The sequence below is a fragment of the Myotis davidii genome, unplaced genomic scaffold, assembly GCF_000327345.1.
Source record: "Myotis davidii unplaced genomic scaffold, ASM32734v1 scaffold104, whole genome shotgun sequence".
Lineage (NCBI taxonomy): Eukaryota > Metazoa > Chordata > Mammalia > Chiroptera > Vespertilionidae > Myotis > Myotis davidii.
This window is the reverse complement of record NW_006296625.1, coordinates 456,153-474,645: the sequence shown is the minus strand read 5'-3', so window position 1 is coordinate 474,645 and position 18,493 is coordinate 456,153. Positions and strand designations below refer to the sequence as shown.

The 18,493-nt window shown below is 38.0% G+C and overlaps 1 protein-coding gene across 1 annotated transcript in view; it reads right to left on the bottom strand.

The window, feature by feature from the left end:
• The window catches only part of RIMS1 (regulating synaptic membrane exocytosis 1), a 400,323-nt gene that overhangs the window by 312,715 nt on the left and 69,115 nt on the right, over positions 1–18,493 (bottom strand). The window contains exon 2 of the mRNA XM_015569421.1: positions 10,590–10,670. Coding sequence (XP_015424907.1) covers positions 10,590–10,670 — 81 coding nt within the window. The remainder of the gene's footprint in view (positions 1–10,589; positions 10,671–18,493) is intronic.

Sequence of the window (18,493 nt, the reverse complement as noted above, 5' to 3'; positions counted from 1 at the left end):
CATCCTGAAACATTCCTTTCAACTGGGTAGCTCGATGTTCAGATACTTTCATGTCTTCCTTCAGGGTAAAACCAGTTTCCTGGCCCTGGATTTATGAACTGGTCCCAACCTTCCTTTACCTATCTATATATAAAAAGCCCGTGGCCCTAACACTGTAACAACCAAAGACTGATCACCAGGAGGCTGGGTGCCGAGGTGAGGCGTGCGCAGGTGGGCGAGGACTTGATTCTGGGTCCCACCCATGTGGCGGGAGTCAGTCTGGGTCCCGGGTCCCACCTGTGTGGCAGGAGTCAGTCTGGGTCCCGGGTCCCACCTGTGTGGCAGGAGTCAGTCTGGGTCCTGGGTCCCACCCCTGTGGCGGGAGTCAGTCTGGGTCCTGCCTCCCACCCATGTGGCAGGCGTCAGTCTGGGTCCCACCGGTGCAGCAGGTCTGGGTCTCATGCAATTTTGCGCGCTGGGCCCCTAGTAGGTTTATATTTCCCAAATCTTTTGCCAAAAATGCTTCTGAAACCAGATTATATAGTCAATGCCCCCTTTGCCTGATTGCTTCATTCTTGCTCTGAACTTCACAGGGCGGAGCCAAATCAGGGACAGCACTTGCGCAGTCAGCAGATAGAGGGGCGTGAATGGAAGACACTTTCTATCTAATTACAACTCTTTCTTGAAGAAAAGCTAAAGTTCTTTTCCTTCTGTAGCTTTTCCTGACTCTAGACGACTTCAGCCACATTATTGATATACCTATTAACTGCCCCCGCCACCCCTTTGAGGAAGTTTTATATACATTTTTAAGTAATTCACTTCACTTTTATCATTTACTTGTAAGGTATCTTTTTTACCTACATAGCCATCCATTCATCCACTCATCCATCTATCCATCCACCCACCTCTCATCTTCCACAATTGCAGTATAAATTACTGAGGGCAGACACTATACCTAACATTATTGGGGGCAGGGGAGAGGGCTTCCTACCCTTATCTTCTAATTTAATATAGTATTTGGAATGTAGTTGTGCTCAGTAAATAAAGAATTACAGAAAATATCAGGTAGTATAAAACTGTTAACACAAATATGATAAAATGCCAAGTATTACTGGCTCTAACAAGTTTTGCTGACATCCAATTTTGAGTTAGATTTCTCCATTCCTTCCTGGCAATCTCTAAGTTCTTTCACAGCCTTATAATCATAGCTTTGTTGTACTTATTTATTTATCTGTCAGCTTAACTAAGCTATATCCTCTTGTTTTCTGTCTCTAATATTTGTTGAATAAATGAGTAAAAATGAGGGAGTAAATGTCAAAATATGTGCTATATATATGGGTCACATAAAAATAATGGAAATCTTATTTAATATTAGCCAGAGTTAAATAAGACTGAAAAGGTCTGCTTCAGTATGTCTTGTTCTGAAATTGTACAACCAATGACCTCAGTTATATATTACTAGTGATGCTGCCCCAAATCATTACAGATGCCTTAGACACATTCGTTATATGCATTACAGATGAGTGCATTCACTTATCCACCAAAATCATTTTTTACTAAATAAACATTAAGTCATTGCATAGGCTGCCCAAGGTCCTAGGCATGATCTTTTATTTTAATACCTTCATTCTAATACCAGTGCAGAAGTATAGATTCTCCTTTGGCTATAAGCTTCCTGTTTTTTGCACAACAACCATCTATTTTCTTGGCACAGGCAGATTGTTCTCATTCTGGACAAAAGACTGCAGAAGAGGAGAGGAAATAGCAGTGATTCACAGAGTAACCAGGCTGGGCCCCAAGGCACAGCAACTTTCTAATAATATTGCCCATATTTATTTCCCTTTGCATCCTGTCTACATGAGTTTTGGAAGAGAAGTCAATTTCAGTGATACTGATATCAGTTATGATTTATGAAATTGTCATTCACTCCAGCTAATCTTCATTTTTACTGAGCATCTCGGTGGGACATACCAGAGAGAATGTCAAGATAACTTGGGGAAATTTCCAAATATACATTTCTTGACCTCCCTACTCAAGCACAGTATGCAGCATTTGATATATGATGGGGCTGTGTGTGATGGGGTGTATCATTCTTTTAAAGTGACTCATGCCTTTTTATACCACTTCTTTTAATAAGAAACAGTAACAGTCCTGGCCTGTTTGGCTTGGTGGTTAGATCATTGACCTGCACAACAAAGAGTCTCAGGTTCAATTCCTGGTCAAGTGCACATTCCAGTACTTGGGCTGTGGGTTCAATTCTGCCCCTGGTAGGAGTGTGTGTGGAGGCAACCCATCTCTCTCTCTCTCTCTCTCTCTCTCTCTCTCTCTCTCTCCCCTTACCCCCCTCCCTTCTACTCTCTCTCTCTCTCTCTGAAAAGTAATGGGAAAAATATCCTCGAGTGAGGTTTAACAACAACAACAAAAAAGAAACAGTAACTGATAAGAAAAGATGCAGCTATAAGTTTTGAATGAATTGGCCTTTTTTTTTTAATTGTGCCAATATGTGCACACTGTAACAGTTTGGTAAATATTTTTTAAATAGGTGAAATAATGAATAATGTAGAGGTTATTCATTGTTAATTTAGCCATATATGAATATTTTATAGTATCTGTAGACAACTCTCTTATGTACTTTCCCTCCTTTCATCCCTGAAAACTCCCAATGAAATAACTAGAAATAACATTGTTCCTATTTTCCACATGAGAAAACTAAGATTTAGATAGGTAAAACATCTAGGCCAATGTCACCCAGCAAGTGAGTACCAGAGCATGGACTAAAAATATATGGTTCAACCTTAAAGCTAGGGTTTACCCATTACTCCCTAAGGAATTGCAAACTTCTTGATAATAGTATAAATTATCTGCATATTTTGAATCTATCTTGTATTGTGAATCTAGTACCTGATTTCCAGAACTAGATATGCCCCTTTCCTGTTGGGTGACCATGGGGCAAGTCGCTACCAGGGTTCATGTCTTATCTGCCATATACAGGCCAAGTGCTCACATCATCAAAGTTCAGCTGTTACCCACATCATGTGGCCTGACGTAGAGCTGCTGGGCTTGTAAAATAGTTTTTTCAGGATATCTTTTTAAAAATAAGACTTTGTTCCTATGACTAAATATTATTTATCTTAAGACTGGCCCATGGAAGCTGAAATAATTGAGATCCATTGAGCTGACTGCTTATGGCTGGTCCCAGGCTTAAGATAAAAGTGACCGTTAGCCTTCTGGATAGAATCAACAAGATCAAATCAAATAGGAGTCAAGTCATAAGCTCTTCACAGGAAGGGCGGGGGAGGGGGGCTGCATTTGGCTAACGCAGCTTCTATTCACAAGAACAAAAGACATGGACAGTACACAAGAGAGGGACAAGGGCCTCGATGGCAGAGTCTTCAGCATAGGAACTGCTCAGAGTATCATTAACAGAGGACCTAAGTTAGTCAACAAGGGATACTGGTGAAAGCAATTAATAACTAGTCAAGTTCCACAAGACATAGCTATTACATATAAAAGTACTAGAGCTCTACTCTAACAGAACCAAACTCTTTTAGCACCCATGAGTTAAAGAAGGCACTTTCTCTTCTGAGCCTCAGACAGAGAAAAACACAATATTATCTTAAAATAGTTACAGCAGAAATAGGGGCTTTGTTAAACTTGTGAACTGGCATTGAATGAATTGTGTAAAACAGCAAATCATATAAAGAAAATGAAGACTTATAAAAGCCACACAGGTTTTTTGCGTTTTTCTTTTTTAATTCTGTCACTTCCTAATTATAACCATAAACTGGAAATGTCAGCATTCCTAGTGTTATTTATTTTTAAGTTACTGGCTGTACTTAATTCTAAAAGATAAAAACAAATATCTGTACTTGGATCTTTTATTTTTCTAATATACCTGCTCAATAGGACCCCTACCACAGGTGATAATAAAACTACAGGTTGTGACATTGAACAACACCTCTACTGTTGAATGAAAAAAAGTTCACCTTAACAAAAAAATAAAACTCATCACAATTTTGAAATAAACATGTGCCTAAAATAGTACAGAAGAGTCTGCATGTCTCTTAATAGTATATTCATTCATAATAAAATATATAGCTAAAAGAGTCTTTGTATATGAAAACATGTTCACTTTCTTCTTGCTGAATTTTACTCAAATGAGATATTTTTCAAAAAGGAGCAATATTTTTGTCTAGTCTGTATTTTTAAATATTTACTTCCTCTAGTGTATATAAACACCTACAAAATCGTTAAATCTTCTACATCAACAGGATAGCAGAGTGAGAAAAATCATAAAAATTATTTAAATTGGCAAAATCTAATGTTTTAGTTTTTACTCAATTTTACATAATTTTCACAATTTTTTCTTTTATATTTAAAGTTCTATATAATGTTACCTAAAGTAATACAATTGAGATTTCTAAAATTTTCACTTATATATGCCACTTGAAGATACATTTGTGTACATAAATTGCTTAAGACTTCATGAGAAAACTAGAGGCCCAGTGCATGAAATTCATGCGGGGGGCAGGGGGGACCCTCAGCCCAGCCTGCACCCTCTCCAATCTGGGACCCCTCAGGGGATGTCCGACTGCTGGTTCAGGGATCAGGCCTAAACGGGCAGTCAGACATCCCTCTCACAATCCAGGACTGCTGGCTTCCAACCGCTTGCCTGCCTGCCTGCCTGCCTGATTTCTCCTAACTGCTTCTGCCAGCCTGATCACCCCCTAGCCAATCCCCTGCCAGCCTGATCAATGCCTAACTACTCCCTTGCCAGCCCAATTGCCCCTAACTGCCCTTCCCTGCTGGCCTGGTCACCCCTAACTGCCCTCCCCAGCCGGTCTGATTGCCCACAACTGTCCTCCCCTGCTGGCCATCTTGTAAGGCCATCTCGTGTCCACATGGGGGTGGCCATCTTGTATGTTGGAGTGATGGTCAATTTGCATATTACCTCTTTATTATATAGGATAGGTACTTACTCATTATGTATTCAATGACCAGAAGACCTATTAAGCATATTAGAAATTTTCACACATGACTTAATGAAGTCTCCACCCTTCATTATGCACTAGAAGTTCCTCTTCTCTTTCATTGCTTCCACTTGCTCCATCTACCTGCTCCATCCCTATTGCCACCAGCAGAGTCCAAAACACCATAATGTTTTGCCTGAACCATTTGCCACATATTGGATTACAATCCCCCCTTCATTGAACTGCTTCAAGGGTTTCTCAATAGTCTTGCATAACATCCAAAGATCAGAAAGGCTTCTAAGATGGAACCCTTGTTTATCGCCTCAGTCTCATCCATTTTTCTCCTCCTCCTCATTTTTCTCTGACTTTTAGTTCCCCAAACATGCTACATTGATTTTCATATACAGGCCACTGCACACACCATCCTCTCTGCCTGGTGTCCCCTTCTGATGGCTCTTCACAAAGCGGAGTTCTCCCCTTTCGTGTCTCTCCTCTCAGAGCCGTACTTGAGCATGCTTTATAATCAGCTTCCCCTGAGCAGTTTATCACTGCACCCAGGTTAGGCCCTTGTTGAAAAGAAATAGTTTTAGCATCTATATATTTGTTTGTTGTTTACATCATCTCCTCCCATGCTCTAAGTTCTACCAGGAGAAGGACTCTGCTTTATTTATCATCACACCCAGTGCCTGTCACTGGGCTCTTCACACAGCACGATAGCCCTCTTTAACCACGAGGAATACGTTCCAATACTCCTAGTGGATGCCAGAACCCTGGAGAGTACTGCTCATGTCTCCTACTCACAAATGTAATGCTTTTTCTACCTAACTAAGCACTTATTGTGAATTGTGTCCATAACTTTTCTGTTTGAAGAGCAACAGCAAAACTGGGAAGAATTTTTTTCTCCTTCACAATTTTGTGAATAAAAGATTTGTTCTTACCATAAATCCTAGCAACCTCAGTATAGATTTTTTTCTTTACTCATTAAGTCAAGGACTTCAACTTTTCACTTAAAGGAAGTACTTTATGCCTTTCCTTTGCCGTGTCCAAATTGCCAGCATCACTATTTTTGCACACTGGGGACATTATTAAGTAAAAGAAGGGTTACTTGAACACAAGCACTGTGATACTGTGATAGTCAACTTGGTAACTGAGACAGCTACTAAGTGACTAATGGGCAGGTAGCATATCCAGCTTGGATACACTGGACAAAGTGGGACAGAATGAGATTTCTTCAGGCTATTCAGCACAGCATGCAGTTTAAAACTTATGAGTTGTTTATTCCTGGGAATATTCATTCAATATTTTTGGACTGTGGTTGACAGCAGGTAAATGAGACCTAGGAAAGTGCAGCCGCAGATAAGGGGAACTATGGTACAGACTGAACATTTGTTGAAGGGAGAATGAACAGCCTGCCTCTACAGAGCAAGCAGTGCACTGCATCCCCTACTGTACACTCTTCTACTTGCTGAAGGAGTTCATTTCCCCTCTCCTCAATGCTACCTCCTCATCCAAAACTGACTTGACAGGTTTCCACTAAAGGAGCAGACCACACCTGCACTGAGCTCAGAATTCAGGAGAATTAGGACAAGACTGAGTATAAATCTGCGGAGCTTCCGGAGTAGAGAACAACATATGGCTCAGGATGGGCAGCAGGGCGAGATCAAGAACAGGAAAAAGCAGATGGACTGCAGTATTCACAGAGCCTCTGCCAGGCTTATGAGAGGAATAACTGAATTCATGAAGGGATGTGTCTGAGATAGTGACAGTTGCCCAATCTTCTATTTTATCCATGAAACTTCTTCCATCCACTGATACTGTAAGACATAGAGATCTGGCAATAGTACTCACATCTTGAAAATCACTTCTGGTATGCAGAGCTTAAAGGTTTAGTGACATAGTGACAAGGGTTTCTGTCCAACTGTTCACAATTTCAAAAACCACTTTGGCCGGTGTGCTTCAGTGGTTGAGTGTCAATCTATGAACCAGAAGGTCAGAGTTTCATTCCCAGTTAGGGCACATGCCCAGCTTGTGGGCTCTATACCCAGTAGAGGATGTGCAGGCAGTAGCCAATCAATGATTCTCTCTCATCATTGATGTTTCTATCTCTCTCTTCTTATCCTTTCCTCTCTGAAATCAATAAAAATTTACTGACCTGGGAGGGGGGGAAAGGCTGGGATGAGGGGGAAATAGGGGGGAAAATGGGTGATATCTGTAATACTATCAACAATAAAAAATATATTAAATATATATACACATGTATATTAAAACATTTTAATTTTACCTAGTATAAGATATAATTTTGATGTTAAATACGTAATTTTAAATGCGAAACCATAGTTTCAAGCATAAAGATACATGTATATTTCCGATACTGCTGTGGGAAAAGTGAAGATATTAATATAAATTTTTCTCAGTTATATTTCTGGTTCTCAAGGTTGACAATTTTAAAATTAGCTTAATAAGTTACCACACTTACATGATTAAATCCATTCTTCTCCCATACATATTGGTCATGAGAAGTCCCTGTATCATATAACTAAATTTGTACAAAAATTGATGCCCCTGAAAAAGGCCACACCCTTGAAACCTGAAAAACTATGCCCACTGAGAGAAAAATGTGGATGCAGACTCCCTGTCAATTCAAGGCTGACTCATCTGAGGCTGTGAAGAAGTGAAGAGTTATGTCAAAAGCCTCAATACAGATGATACTCAATGATCCAGTCCAGGATGTGAATTACCATGGCACAGAAAGATCATTTCTAGAAAAGAGGAAGTAGAGGGGTCAGGAACAGAATGCCAAAATGAAATCCTGAAACTAAATAATTTGATTTTTTACTTAGAATCATTTTTAATCTCTCAAGTTGTTGACTGATTTTCTGCTTCACTTGATACTATTGGGGTTTTCCCCTTGTATTCCTCTGCTACCTCAGCTCTGGTTGTCCAAGAACCACAGTTTAAGTTTTAGTTCTCATTTGAGTTGGAGGGGCCTCTTCCTTTACCCATCCTTAAGCATTATTTTTAGCTAGGGCTCTCTCTGGTATTTATTTTTTCTAATTATGTATCCATTGGTGACACAATTTACTTTCCCAGTTAACTGAGTGCTTCAGTTTTATATCCCCAACTACTTCTAGGAAGTATACCCTTGGTTAAAGCACAGGTACTACAACATCATCATATCAAAATCTGAACTACTCACCACTCACCCACCCCTGGGACTGGTTTGATTCTTTTATTCTCTCTGGTAATGATACTTATCACCCAAACCAATGATATGATAATCCCCCAAACATTTTCCTTAAAACCCATGTGGAGCTGACAATCACCCACTGCCCTTTTGCCTTCTCACTCAACTCTTGAAATGCTTGCTTCACTCTCTGCTACTCCTCTAGGCCAAGACCTTACCATATTTCTCTGGACTATTACAACAGTCTATTAACTGATTTGTTTATCTCTAGTTTTTCCCACATCACATTCATATGCCATTTTCCCCACCTCTGTCAAAGGAAAACATACTTGACATATAAATAGAATAAATATCTGACTAAGCCACTCTCCTGATTAAAACCCATTGCCAAAACCTTGTAAATAAATATAGTATTTATTTATATTTTGACCCAGTTATCATATACAGAGATCTAAATTTATCCTACCAATATCAATCTGAAATGCATTTTTATTTCCTCATCTATTCCGTTAAAAAATAAACAAAAAAACTAGCTTCTACTGATTTTCAGACTCACTAAAAGATTATGAATTATATATTTAAAAACACTGATCTACAAGCTTGAGCCCATGCTTAATCACCTCTACACTCAATTTATTATTGTCCTTTCCTATCAACCTAGAAAGGCACATATGTGACACACACCACTGTCTAAAGAGAATCAGTAGAAATAAGGAATGAGTTGCAAATTTTAAATTCTTCAAGTCACATAAGAGAGGTGTACTATTTTAGTTAGAAAAGTATAGAGTGAGCAAGGGGATTGTAGAAAAGAGAACCCAAAAAGACTATTTACGCCCTGCAACTATACTCAGAGGGACCACCAGGAAAATTTCACTAAGTACAAGGTAAGTTACAATGGATTTCCACAACTATAAGTCTATGGAAAATAAAATCAAAATAAGGGAAAAAAATCTAAAATATTGGTGGGAGGGATATCAAATGGTTTTTGAATGAGTGGGACCAATTTAAATGAAACCTCAGTAAGTGGAAAATATTTTTAAATAAATGTGAATTCCTCAAAATGCTTTCCCAGAAATTGCTTGAATCCTAATATAAGAAAAATATTTTCTGCAACCTGAAGCATAAGGTAGAAAGTGAGGATCACAAGTTTTCCATCATCAGGAAGATGGCTTTATAGTAAAAACATTTGTAGAAGAAAAAATGGCAACATGATTAAGAGTACTTCAAGCTTTGTATTTTTTTCCAATGTGATCATCAATCATTTTTTACTAGGATTGAATCAAAATTATTTCAATTCCTTAAAAAGTACTGATTAAAATGTAGAATGATATTCAAGTATACTTTTTGAGATAAAATCTACAACCCACCAATGAAGCCTCTTGAAATTTATTTAACAAAATGTTATATCCTAAAGTATAAATAATTTTAAACTATTTGTGACTATATGTAATATACAAAAAATATGCATTTAAATCTTTATTTAATTTAGGTCTTTGCTAATGTTAATAAAAATTCGTTGTCATAGCAAAAGTATTACAAAAATTTAGTTCTCATAGTTTTTGGTTTTGTTTTTGTTTTTTGTTTTTTTTTACAATTTTATCCCTTTATTTTGGTCTTGTTTCAAAGAACTTTCAGATAGCTAAGAAATCTACTTAAAAGTAACTTTTAAGACACATTTCTTCAAAAGCTTTTGCTAAAAACCTTGGAAGGAGGCATTTTCCTAGTTATAACTACTTGGTTATGATAATTCTGTTGAGCATTGCTACTGCTGAGACATTTTAAGGGCAGGTTTAATTTTTCTACCAGGACCATAATTCTTCTCAAAAGACTGAATACATCATGCTAATCTGCAGGATTTTAAAGCTCTTTACATTTGATCACATCAAAATCTGCATTCATAACCCAGTTTACTTATTTGGCTTCTTCTCCACTTCCTTCTTCAGTTGGTCACTTAACTCTTCAGTAGTATCTACACTTGAGGTTGCAATTATAAAGATAAAACTAGTTGGGCCATCCGCTCTTTCAGATTGCCCATTACCTTTAAACAACGGGTGTGAAGGTGGGTAATGGACTGCCTATGCATTTCCCTTTTCCACGCCTGCCACCCCATCTGTCCCTTGCCTCCGACTTTGCCAGAGTCTTAGTTTCTAGTCCACATGCATTCCACATCCAAAAGGTATAGAATTCCTGCCACCCTAGAGCTCCCAGAATGTGTCTGTTTTCTCAAGTTTTATGCTTCTAATGTGGCATTAGAAACATCACTTAACAAAGAAACTTAACACAGAGTTCATGTTTGCAGGTAAATTTATCTAACTCAATAGTAGCCTTTTTATTACACATACAACAGAGTAGCCAGAATATCTATGCCCACATGCAGTGTGAATTAATAAATCCTGCAACTAGAGGTCTGTGTAAGAGAGGACATTTTCAGTCAATAAAACCAATGCCATACTCACGGTGAAGGTTGGTGGGGCTGGTTTTCAGCATTTCTTGGTGTTTTGCAGGCAGCAGGCTTCGCCATGTCCCTGACAACACACCTGGGGCGCATGATAGACAGCACAACGCACTATTAATTATAAAAAGGGTAGAACAAATCTGGAAATTAAACACGGTACTAAAAACACAGTCTAGGGGGAAATCTTAGCCAGCCCCTGAAATAACCTGAGGTCCTGGAAAAGCCCTTAGTGCTGGAGATCTTTGACGCGGGCTTCCAAGAGCTCAATTATACCCAAATAAAACCTGTGCTAGCCTCTGTATTTCCTTTTAGCACCAATAAAATGATGGTCAGCAGCTCTCCCCATAGAAGAGAGGCCACTGGAAGCTACGGCCTCACCATATGAAGACATTTGAAAGCTTTAAAAATAGGAACAGCTGTTGTGTTGATATGTTAAAAGATGAACAGGATTTTCTGTAGCTTTGGCTATTTTACTAAGACTCCTGTCTCATACCATTCATCACAACACAGGTCTTTCCTCTTAATGTGGAAAGGGACCTGAGAGGCCTCTAGACAGCCTCATGTTCAAAATCCCATTCAAACTAAGGAAAGAACTAGAAGAAAATATTCATATATACAGTATGAGTGTGCCTGTGTGTGTAAAATAAGTAGAGAAGATATATGCACAATGTGGGAAAGTAGTACAAGGTCTTTGTGTCTTAAGTCCTCCATCACAGGATAAATAAATGCAGAAGGTAGACGATGTAACAGAGCTGCAAAGGGCAGCAGGAGACACACTCTTACCCTCATGTCAAGAGGGCTTACAGATGATCAGAGAGATTCCCTGGCAGAAACCAGAAAACACCCCATCAGAGGCTGTACCTAGATAGCTCAAATATTCTTCTCGCCTCAAAAGCTTAAAAACGAACATTGCTTTATATAGGGAAGCCTTGGTTATAAAGCTGAGACCCCCACATCTTACACTCTGCTAAGGGACCCAGGATTCTCAAACATAAATCTGGCTCTTAAACTTCCATGGAGTTTTCTTGGAGGTTTTACTACACTACTTATACTTAAGGCCAGTCATGTTACTCCAGAAGTGGATTCTTGGTGTGGTAGTGGCAGATCAACTTTTCCCAGAGCTAAAAGCTGCATGGCTAAATTCTCCACTTCTGAAAGAATGATATAGGGACACAGGGACACAACGCACAGAAACGTGCACACATACACACTGCTCATTCCAAACAAGGTCAAGTAAGACTTAAAAACTGATATGTAACGACGTGACAAAAAAAAAAAAAAAAAGAAAAAAAAAACAGTGCCATTTCAAAGCCCCAATATGTCCCTTCTGGGGCAAGGTAAAAAAAAAAAAAAAAGTGACTTGTCAAGTGCTAATGCTAAACTCTGAAGGGAATGGTCAATCCCTCAGGAACCACAAGGACCTCCGTTTCATTCCAGGCTCATGGGAAGAGATGGCCACCCAGGCTGCAGGGTTAAGAGAACATGTAAGGTAGCAGTGGTTAGGGAGAAGTAATATCCTAGAATTCCTGAACTCTGTGCAATTTTAAATCTAACTTATACAGAGTACAATGCCCAGGAAGTTAAATTTCATAGCACTGGAAAATCTTCAGCAATTCTCACCCAGCTAAAAATAGCACATACAGCATGTTTAATCTACACGTACTGGTTTGTGAAAATATCGGAAATATCACCCATTTTAGAAAAAGTTTTCAAGAACTACATCTGTGAGAAACCATATGCAACCTTCTTAGTTCATTTCTTTTTTTTTTCTCCTAAAGTTTCAGGTATTTAGTAACAAAGCTTTGAAATAAATCTGCTATTTAATTAGTTTTCCTTAAATATGCTCTTAAGTGAATTTTTTTAAAAGCAGGACAACATATATTTTTCATACTAACACATCCTGGCCACAAAACTATGATATGGCCAACTACTGAATCTGAGTTTTTAGGGGGAAAATTATCTGTTCCAAGTTGCTAATTATTCAACCAATTTAAGGGGGCTCTAAACTATGCTAATATATATTCTAATATATATTCCTATATTTTCTAATTTGAGTTATTTTTAGCTGAATTTTTTCACAATATAAGAAAGCCCTATACTCAGATAGATACAAAGACACATAAAGAGACATAATATACTCATAAGGTTTTTGTTAGCCTGAGTAGATTAGCACATCTCTAAAATGAAAATTGATTGTTGTATCTGGCATATCACAGTTTGGAGGGATAAGATGTAATAGTTTTGACAGTTCTAATGTATAGAAATTGTTTAGCCTCCAGTACTTTTCAAGTATCTCCCGTGCATTAAAGTTATTATAATAAGATAGACCTCACATACTCTAAGAAACACAACTATGATATTTCAGTAAATGTGGACATTAGGGATCTTTCTCTACATATGATTTATTCATTCTGCCAGACAGAAGGAGGCCACAAACAATGCCACAATGCTGACTTCCCAGACTAGGAGTTCAAGGATGTTAACCTCTTACTCTTTACAAAGACTTTAATTACTTGGGGATTTATCAGACATGGACTCTTACCAGTCTTCAAACTGCATGTGAACATTCCCTCATCACTCAAGCATCAAGGAAGATTTATGCAAATGAGACATTCAGCTACCACCTCAAGGGAAGACTCCAGTCTCCGCCCTTAGCACTGCAGGGTTTTATGAATGACTGCAATCAATGCAATGAATGGCTGCCAACTACCCACTCAGTCACTTCTACTCTTCCCTGCACTTACACACAGGAGAAACAAGTATTGCATGAGCCTGCCAATGAGACTATAGTAAGGCTTTCATCTCACCAAACAGGAACTAAGTGTGCTTCCTATACAGTATGTAAATTAAAAATCCTAAAGTCCTCCCTAAATTACAATTTGCATAATTACTTTCTTTCTTTTGACTTTCCATTTTGGTGCCTGCAATCACTAGCACCCCCACCAGCAAAAATATAAAAAATAAAAAAATCCCACTATTTTATGAAACCTTATCTCAACTTGAACTTTATCAAAATTGTTTTATCTTTCATGATTAATGCCAGGAAACTAGTTTCTATGCACTAAAGTTGCCAAATAGATTGTGACAGGTTTACATTTCTGTTCTCAATCCTTTGGTTTTAGAATTTTACTGAATTTTTCCTATCATCAATGGAGACAACAATTACATCCTATTAGTGCTAAGAGAAAAGCTTACTCCCCAAATGTTATTGTGCTAGTCTGCATTTGTCAGAAGAGGCAGCTAAAGCAACATCATAAGGTTAACAGAATGAAACATTCTTTTAAATACACAATCTTCTGATTGTTGCCCACTGATTAAAAATACATAGAAACAAGAAAATACTTAGACAAGAAGGGAACTCATGGGCGTTAGAGCCGGCCACTTCTAAATCTCCACGCCATTAGCCCAAAGTACCTAAAATACATGCAAAAGTCCTATCTCCACTTCGTTCCCCACATAACTCCAGACATCCAACAGCCTCCTTTTCATTTGAATTTCTATGGGCCTCTCAAAATCAGTATTTCCAAAATGGAATTCTTCATCTTTCCCACACCCCCTAACCCTTCTCCCACCCTCAAATCTTCCAGTAGCCATCTCTATCTTGGCTAAATTGAAAATACATTTCTCTATCTGTTCAGGCTAAAACCTTTAGACTTGGCTCCTCTTTTCTTTCACACCTGTGTCTGTCCAATACACCAGATTGGTTCTACTTTCAAACCATGCACTGCACCTGACCATTCCTCACCTCCACTACTGCCATGCTGTTCTGAGCCAATATCACCTTTTACTTGGATTCCCACAACAGATTTTAACTGGTAGCCGGACACTTACTTTTGTCCTCCTGGAGTTTATTCTCAACACATCAGCCAAACTGACTCTTGAGAGAGAAATCAGACCATGACTTCAAAATCTTGCACTGGCTTCCCTCCCCGCTTTCCCACTAGCTCCCTCTGCTCCCAAATCACCAGCCTCCATGCTGGTCTTTCTCAGACATTCCAGGTGCGATCTTATGTTAGGGCCTTTGCACCAACCCTTCTTTCTGGTGGAATGCTCTTTCCTGATTTGTATGACAAACCAGGTTTGCCCCTTTCAAGTCTTTGTTCATAGGTCAGTCCTTGATGGTTCCTAGTTTGATCATCCTACTTACTACTTACTACTGTTATCTACTTCCCCCTCACCACCACATCCACACACTTCCAATACCCTTCAACTTGCTCTGCTACTTACAAAAATGCACTCCCTCCTGCTGCTGAAATATGAGCTGTGCAAGAGCAACTTCAAGAGCCTAGAACAGTGCCTGACATAATAGTCACTAAATATTTGTTAAATGAGTGAATAAGATTTTAAAAAAAGCCAAAAGCTGTAGAGTTCAAGCTTGAGTAACTAATTTTACATACTAAGACAATGATTTAGAAAAATTATAGGTAATACCTTTTTGTAAGATTACAGCGTATTTTTTAAAATATTTACAAACTATAAATTAATTCATGGCCAATAAGTTTTGTGTAACTCTGCTAAATTTGTTCTGTATTGTTTGACTAAGGTTCTGAACAAGAAAAAAATGTATTTGTCAGCATATGACTATTTTAGTGGAAAACACTGTTTAATTGCTTTGAACCAGTGAGAAATTATTTTAACATCTGTACTGATAGTTTACCAAATAAAACTTTAAAATAATTATACATAAAGCAATTTCTAACAGTAAAATCATAAAAATCAATCTCCTTTTCCTCTTTTCCTTCTGATTTTTCTAAACAGGGTAGGAAAATAAGAACTTCTGTCTATTAACACTTACTTTGTACCAAAATGTACACAGAATATTTCATTTAATGTTCACCATAACCTACAAGGAGATATGATTGTCCCACTTGACAGATGAAGAAACAGTAGATCTAAGATATTACATTATCTTTCCAATGATAAATGGCAAATGTTGATATTTTAAGAAGCCAAGATTCGTATCAAGGGTCTGTTTGGCATCAACATAATGTCCTTTCCATCATTACAAAATACCTCCTGCCATTAATACTTGAAAAATGAATTAAAAGTAATAAACATCAATCATGAAGTTACAGAATCCAGTATCCTCAGATATGTTTCAATACCATTGATTTCATAATATAGGTACATTGTTAAAACTATTCAAAAAATCCCACATAATTCAGTGTTCTCTAAACAATATTCTAATATCATACGACAGTCGTCTCCAAATGTAATAGCAAAACATGTGACCCCCTTGTTGATAGCAGGGTGTCAAGTTGATTAAATTAGAAATATAGAGTGACTGTAAGACCAATAAGAATAACTACAAAGTATAAAATGAAAAGCGGGTCATCTGATATAGAAAAAGAGTTTAAGAAAAAGAATCAACAAAGCTAAAAAGATTTTTAAAATTCATTTGAAAGACAAATATAACACAATTGACACAAATCTCCTCAGATGTTTTTCAAAGGAGGTCTTCAAAATTGTTCTTCTCATTTTTATTTACAAATACTAAAAGAGGAAAAAGCTGAAAAATATTAATTTAAAAATTAGTTTTTAAAAAGTTGCATATGCTTGTCATTTAATGATGAACAAATGAGTATGATTACTATTACTCTTTTTTTAAAATATATTTTTATTGAATTTTTACAGAGAGGAAGGAAGAGGGATAGAGAGTTAGAAACATCGATGTGAGAGAAACATCGATCAGCTGCCTCCTACACACCCCCTACTGGTGGTGTGCCTACAATCAAGGTACATGCCCTTGGCCGGAATCAAACCTGGAACGCTTGAGTCCCCAGGCCGACGCTCTATCCACTGAGCCAAACCGGTTAGGGTGTACTATTACTCTTAAGATGAAGATGGGACAGTGAAAATTCTACACCAGGAGAAAGTGAACATTGGTATTTTGAAAAGCCAGATGTGCTAATCACAAATCATCAGGGCCTGCCACACCTCTGATGTGCATTTGGGAACTCTCAAAGACTATATAATACTAATTATTATTTTAAAAATACATTGAGAACAGGAGAAATAGGTTCCTAATTGTAAGAAATGGGAAAGCAGCTGGCCATTTTTCCAAAGAATGATAAGGCCTGCTGACCCTCCCCTAAAGAAGCCAGGAGGTTATTCACAAAACTAGGCAAAATAAAGGTGATAACAAGATAAAGATTCACTACAGAGATTAATTGGTGATTTAAAATTATGGAAAAACAATTTTTTTCAGACTGATAAGAAAGAAAATAATAGGCAAGAAGTCAAGTCCCCGGTCTTCTGGATTATTCAGATCTGCCCTGTTTATCATCCCTTATGTCTCCAGAATGCTAATAGTCTTGGTTCTAAAAGGTCCTAATATTGATTCCAATATCTCAGCAATATGACCAATCGACCTCTTTTTACCCAAGCTACTATTTTCTGTTAACACAATTAGTTTCTTTCTCCATTCACCAATTCTTGAGATATTTTACATATCTATGGATTTATATTTGCTACCCCCACACACTGACCCTTTTATATATATATATTTTAATTTTCTTTATTAAGGTATTTCATATGTGTGCTTATCCCTCCACCTTGCCCTCCTTGCTCCCTCGCCCTCCCTCCCCACCCCCCTAGTGTCTGTATCCATTGGTTATGCTTATATGCATGCATACAAGTCCTCTGGTTGATCTCTCCCCCTTACCCTCGCCCTCCCCTACCTTCCCTCTGAGGTTTGATAGTCTGATCAATGCTTCTCTGTCTCTGAAACTGTTCTCCAAAAGTCACCTACTGCTGCCTGCAAAACAGCACTGCTTTAGCAAAATCAAGACCAGAAATTTCCTGCCACTAAACCTATGAGAACTTCAGTTCATTCCACAGAGAGGAAAAATCTAGCTAGTAAAAAGTGAAGAATTTTTAGAGGAAGGAAGTAATCAACATAGTCAATGCAGCAGAAGCACCAAATAAGATGAGGCCTGAAATCATGGTTTGAACTTTGAAGAGTAAAAAGAAATGGAGCTCAAAAGAATTGCAGAGGGGGTCGATGGGAAAAAAGGTGGTGTGAACATAGGGATAGAGAATGTAGACCAGCGGTTCTCAACCTGTGGGTCGCGACCCTTTTGGGGGTCGAACGACCCTTTCACAGGGTCGCCTAAGACCATCAGAAAACACATATATAATTACATATTGTTTTTGTGATTAATGACTATGCTTTAATTATGTTCAATTTGTAACAATGAAAATACATCCTGCATCTCAGATATTTACATTATGATTCATAACAGTAGCAAAATTACAGTTATGAAGTAGCAACGAAAATAATTTTATGGTTGGGGTCACCACAAGATGAGAAACTGTATTAAAGGGTCGCAGCATTAGGAAGGTTGAGAACCCACTGATGTAGACAATTGCTGCAAATGTAGACAAAAGCTGAATTGAGAAAAGAGGAGTGATGAAGGAGAGCTGGTCTTTTTAATATTTACAGACACAATTCTGAATGAGGGAATTAGCCTTGGGAAAGGGAGAAGTTAAAGGTACAGGGTAGGGAGGAGCAGAAGAGAAGGGAGGGGAGGAGAGAAAATTGAGGGGATTAAGAAAAAAACACAAAAAACTCATAGACACAGACAACAGTACAGAGATTACCAGAGGGAGATAAAAGAGAATAAAGGGGAGATAAATGGTGATGGAAGGACTCTTGGGGCGGTGAACACAATATAATATACAGATAATATACTATAAAATTGTATACCTGAAACTTATATAGTTATATTAACCAATGTCACCCCAATAAATTCAATCAAAAGGAAGAAAAAGCAAGTCCATGAAACAAGATGAATTCCAAGAAATGTAAACTATACAATAATAACAAGACAGAAAAATAGCAGTAAATAGTATCAGCTAAGAATTCTGGTGCTCATACTGCGCCAGGAACTGTGCTAAGAACCC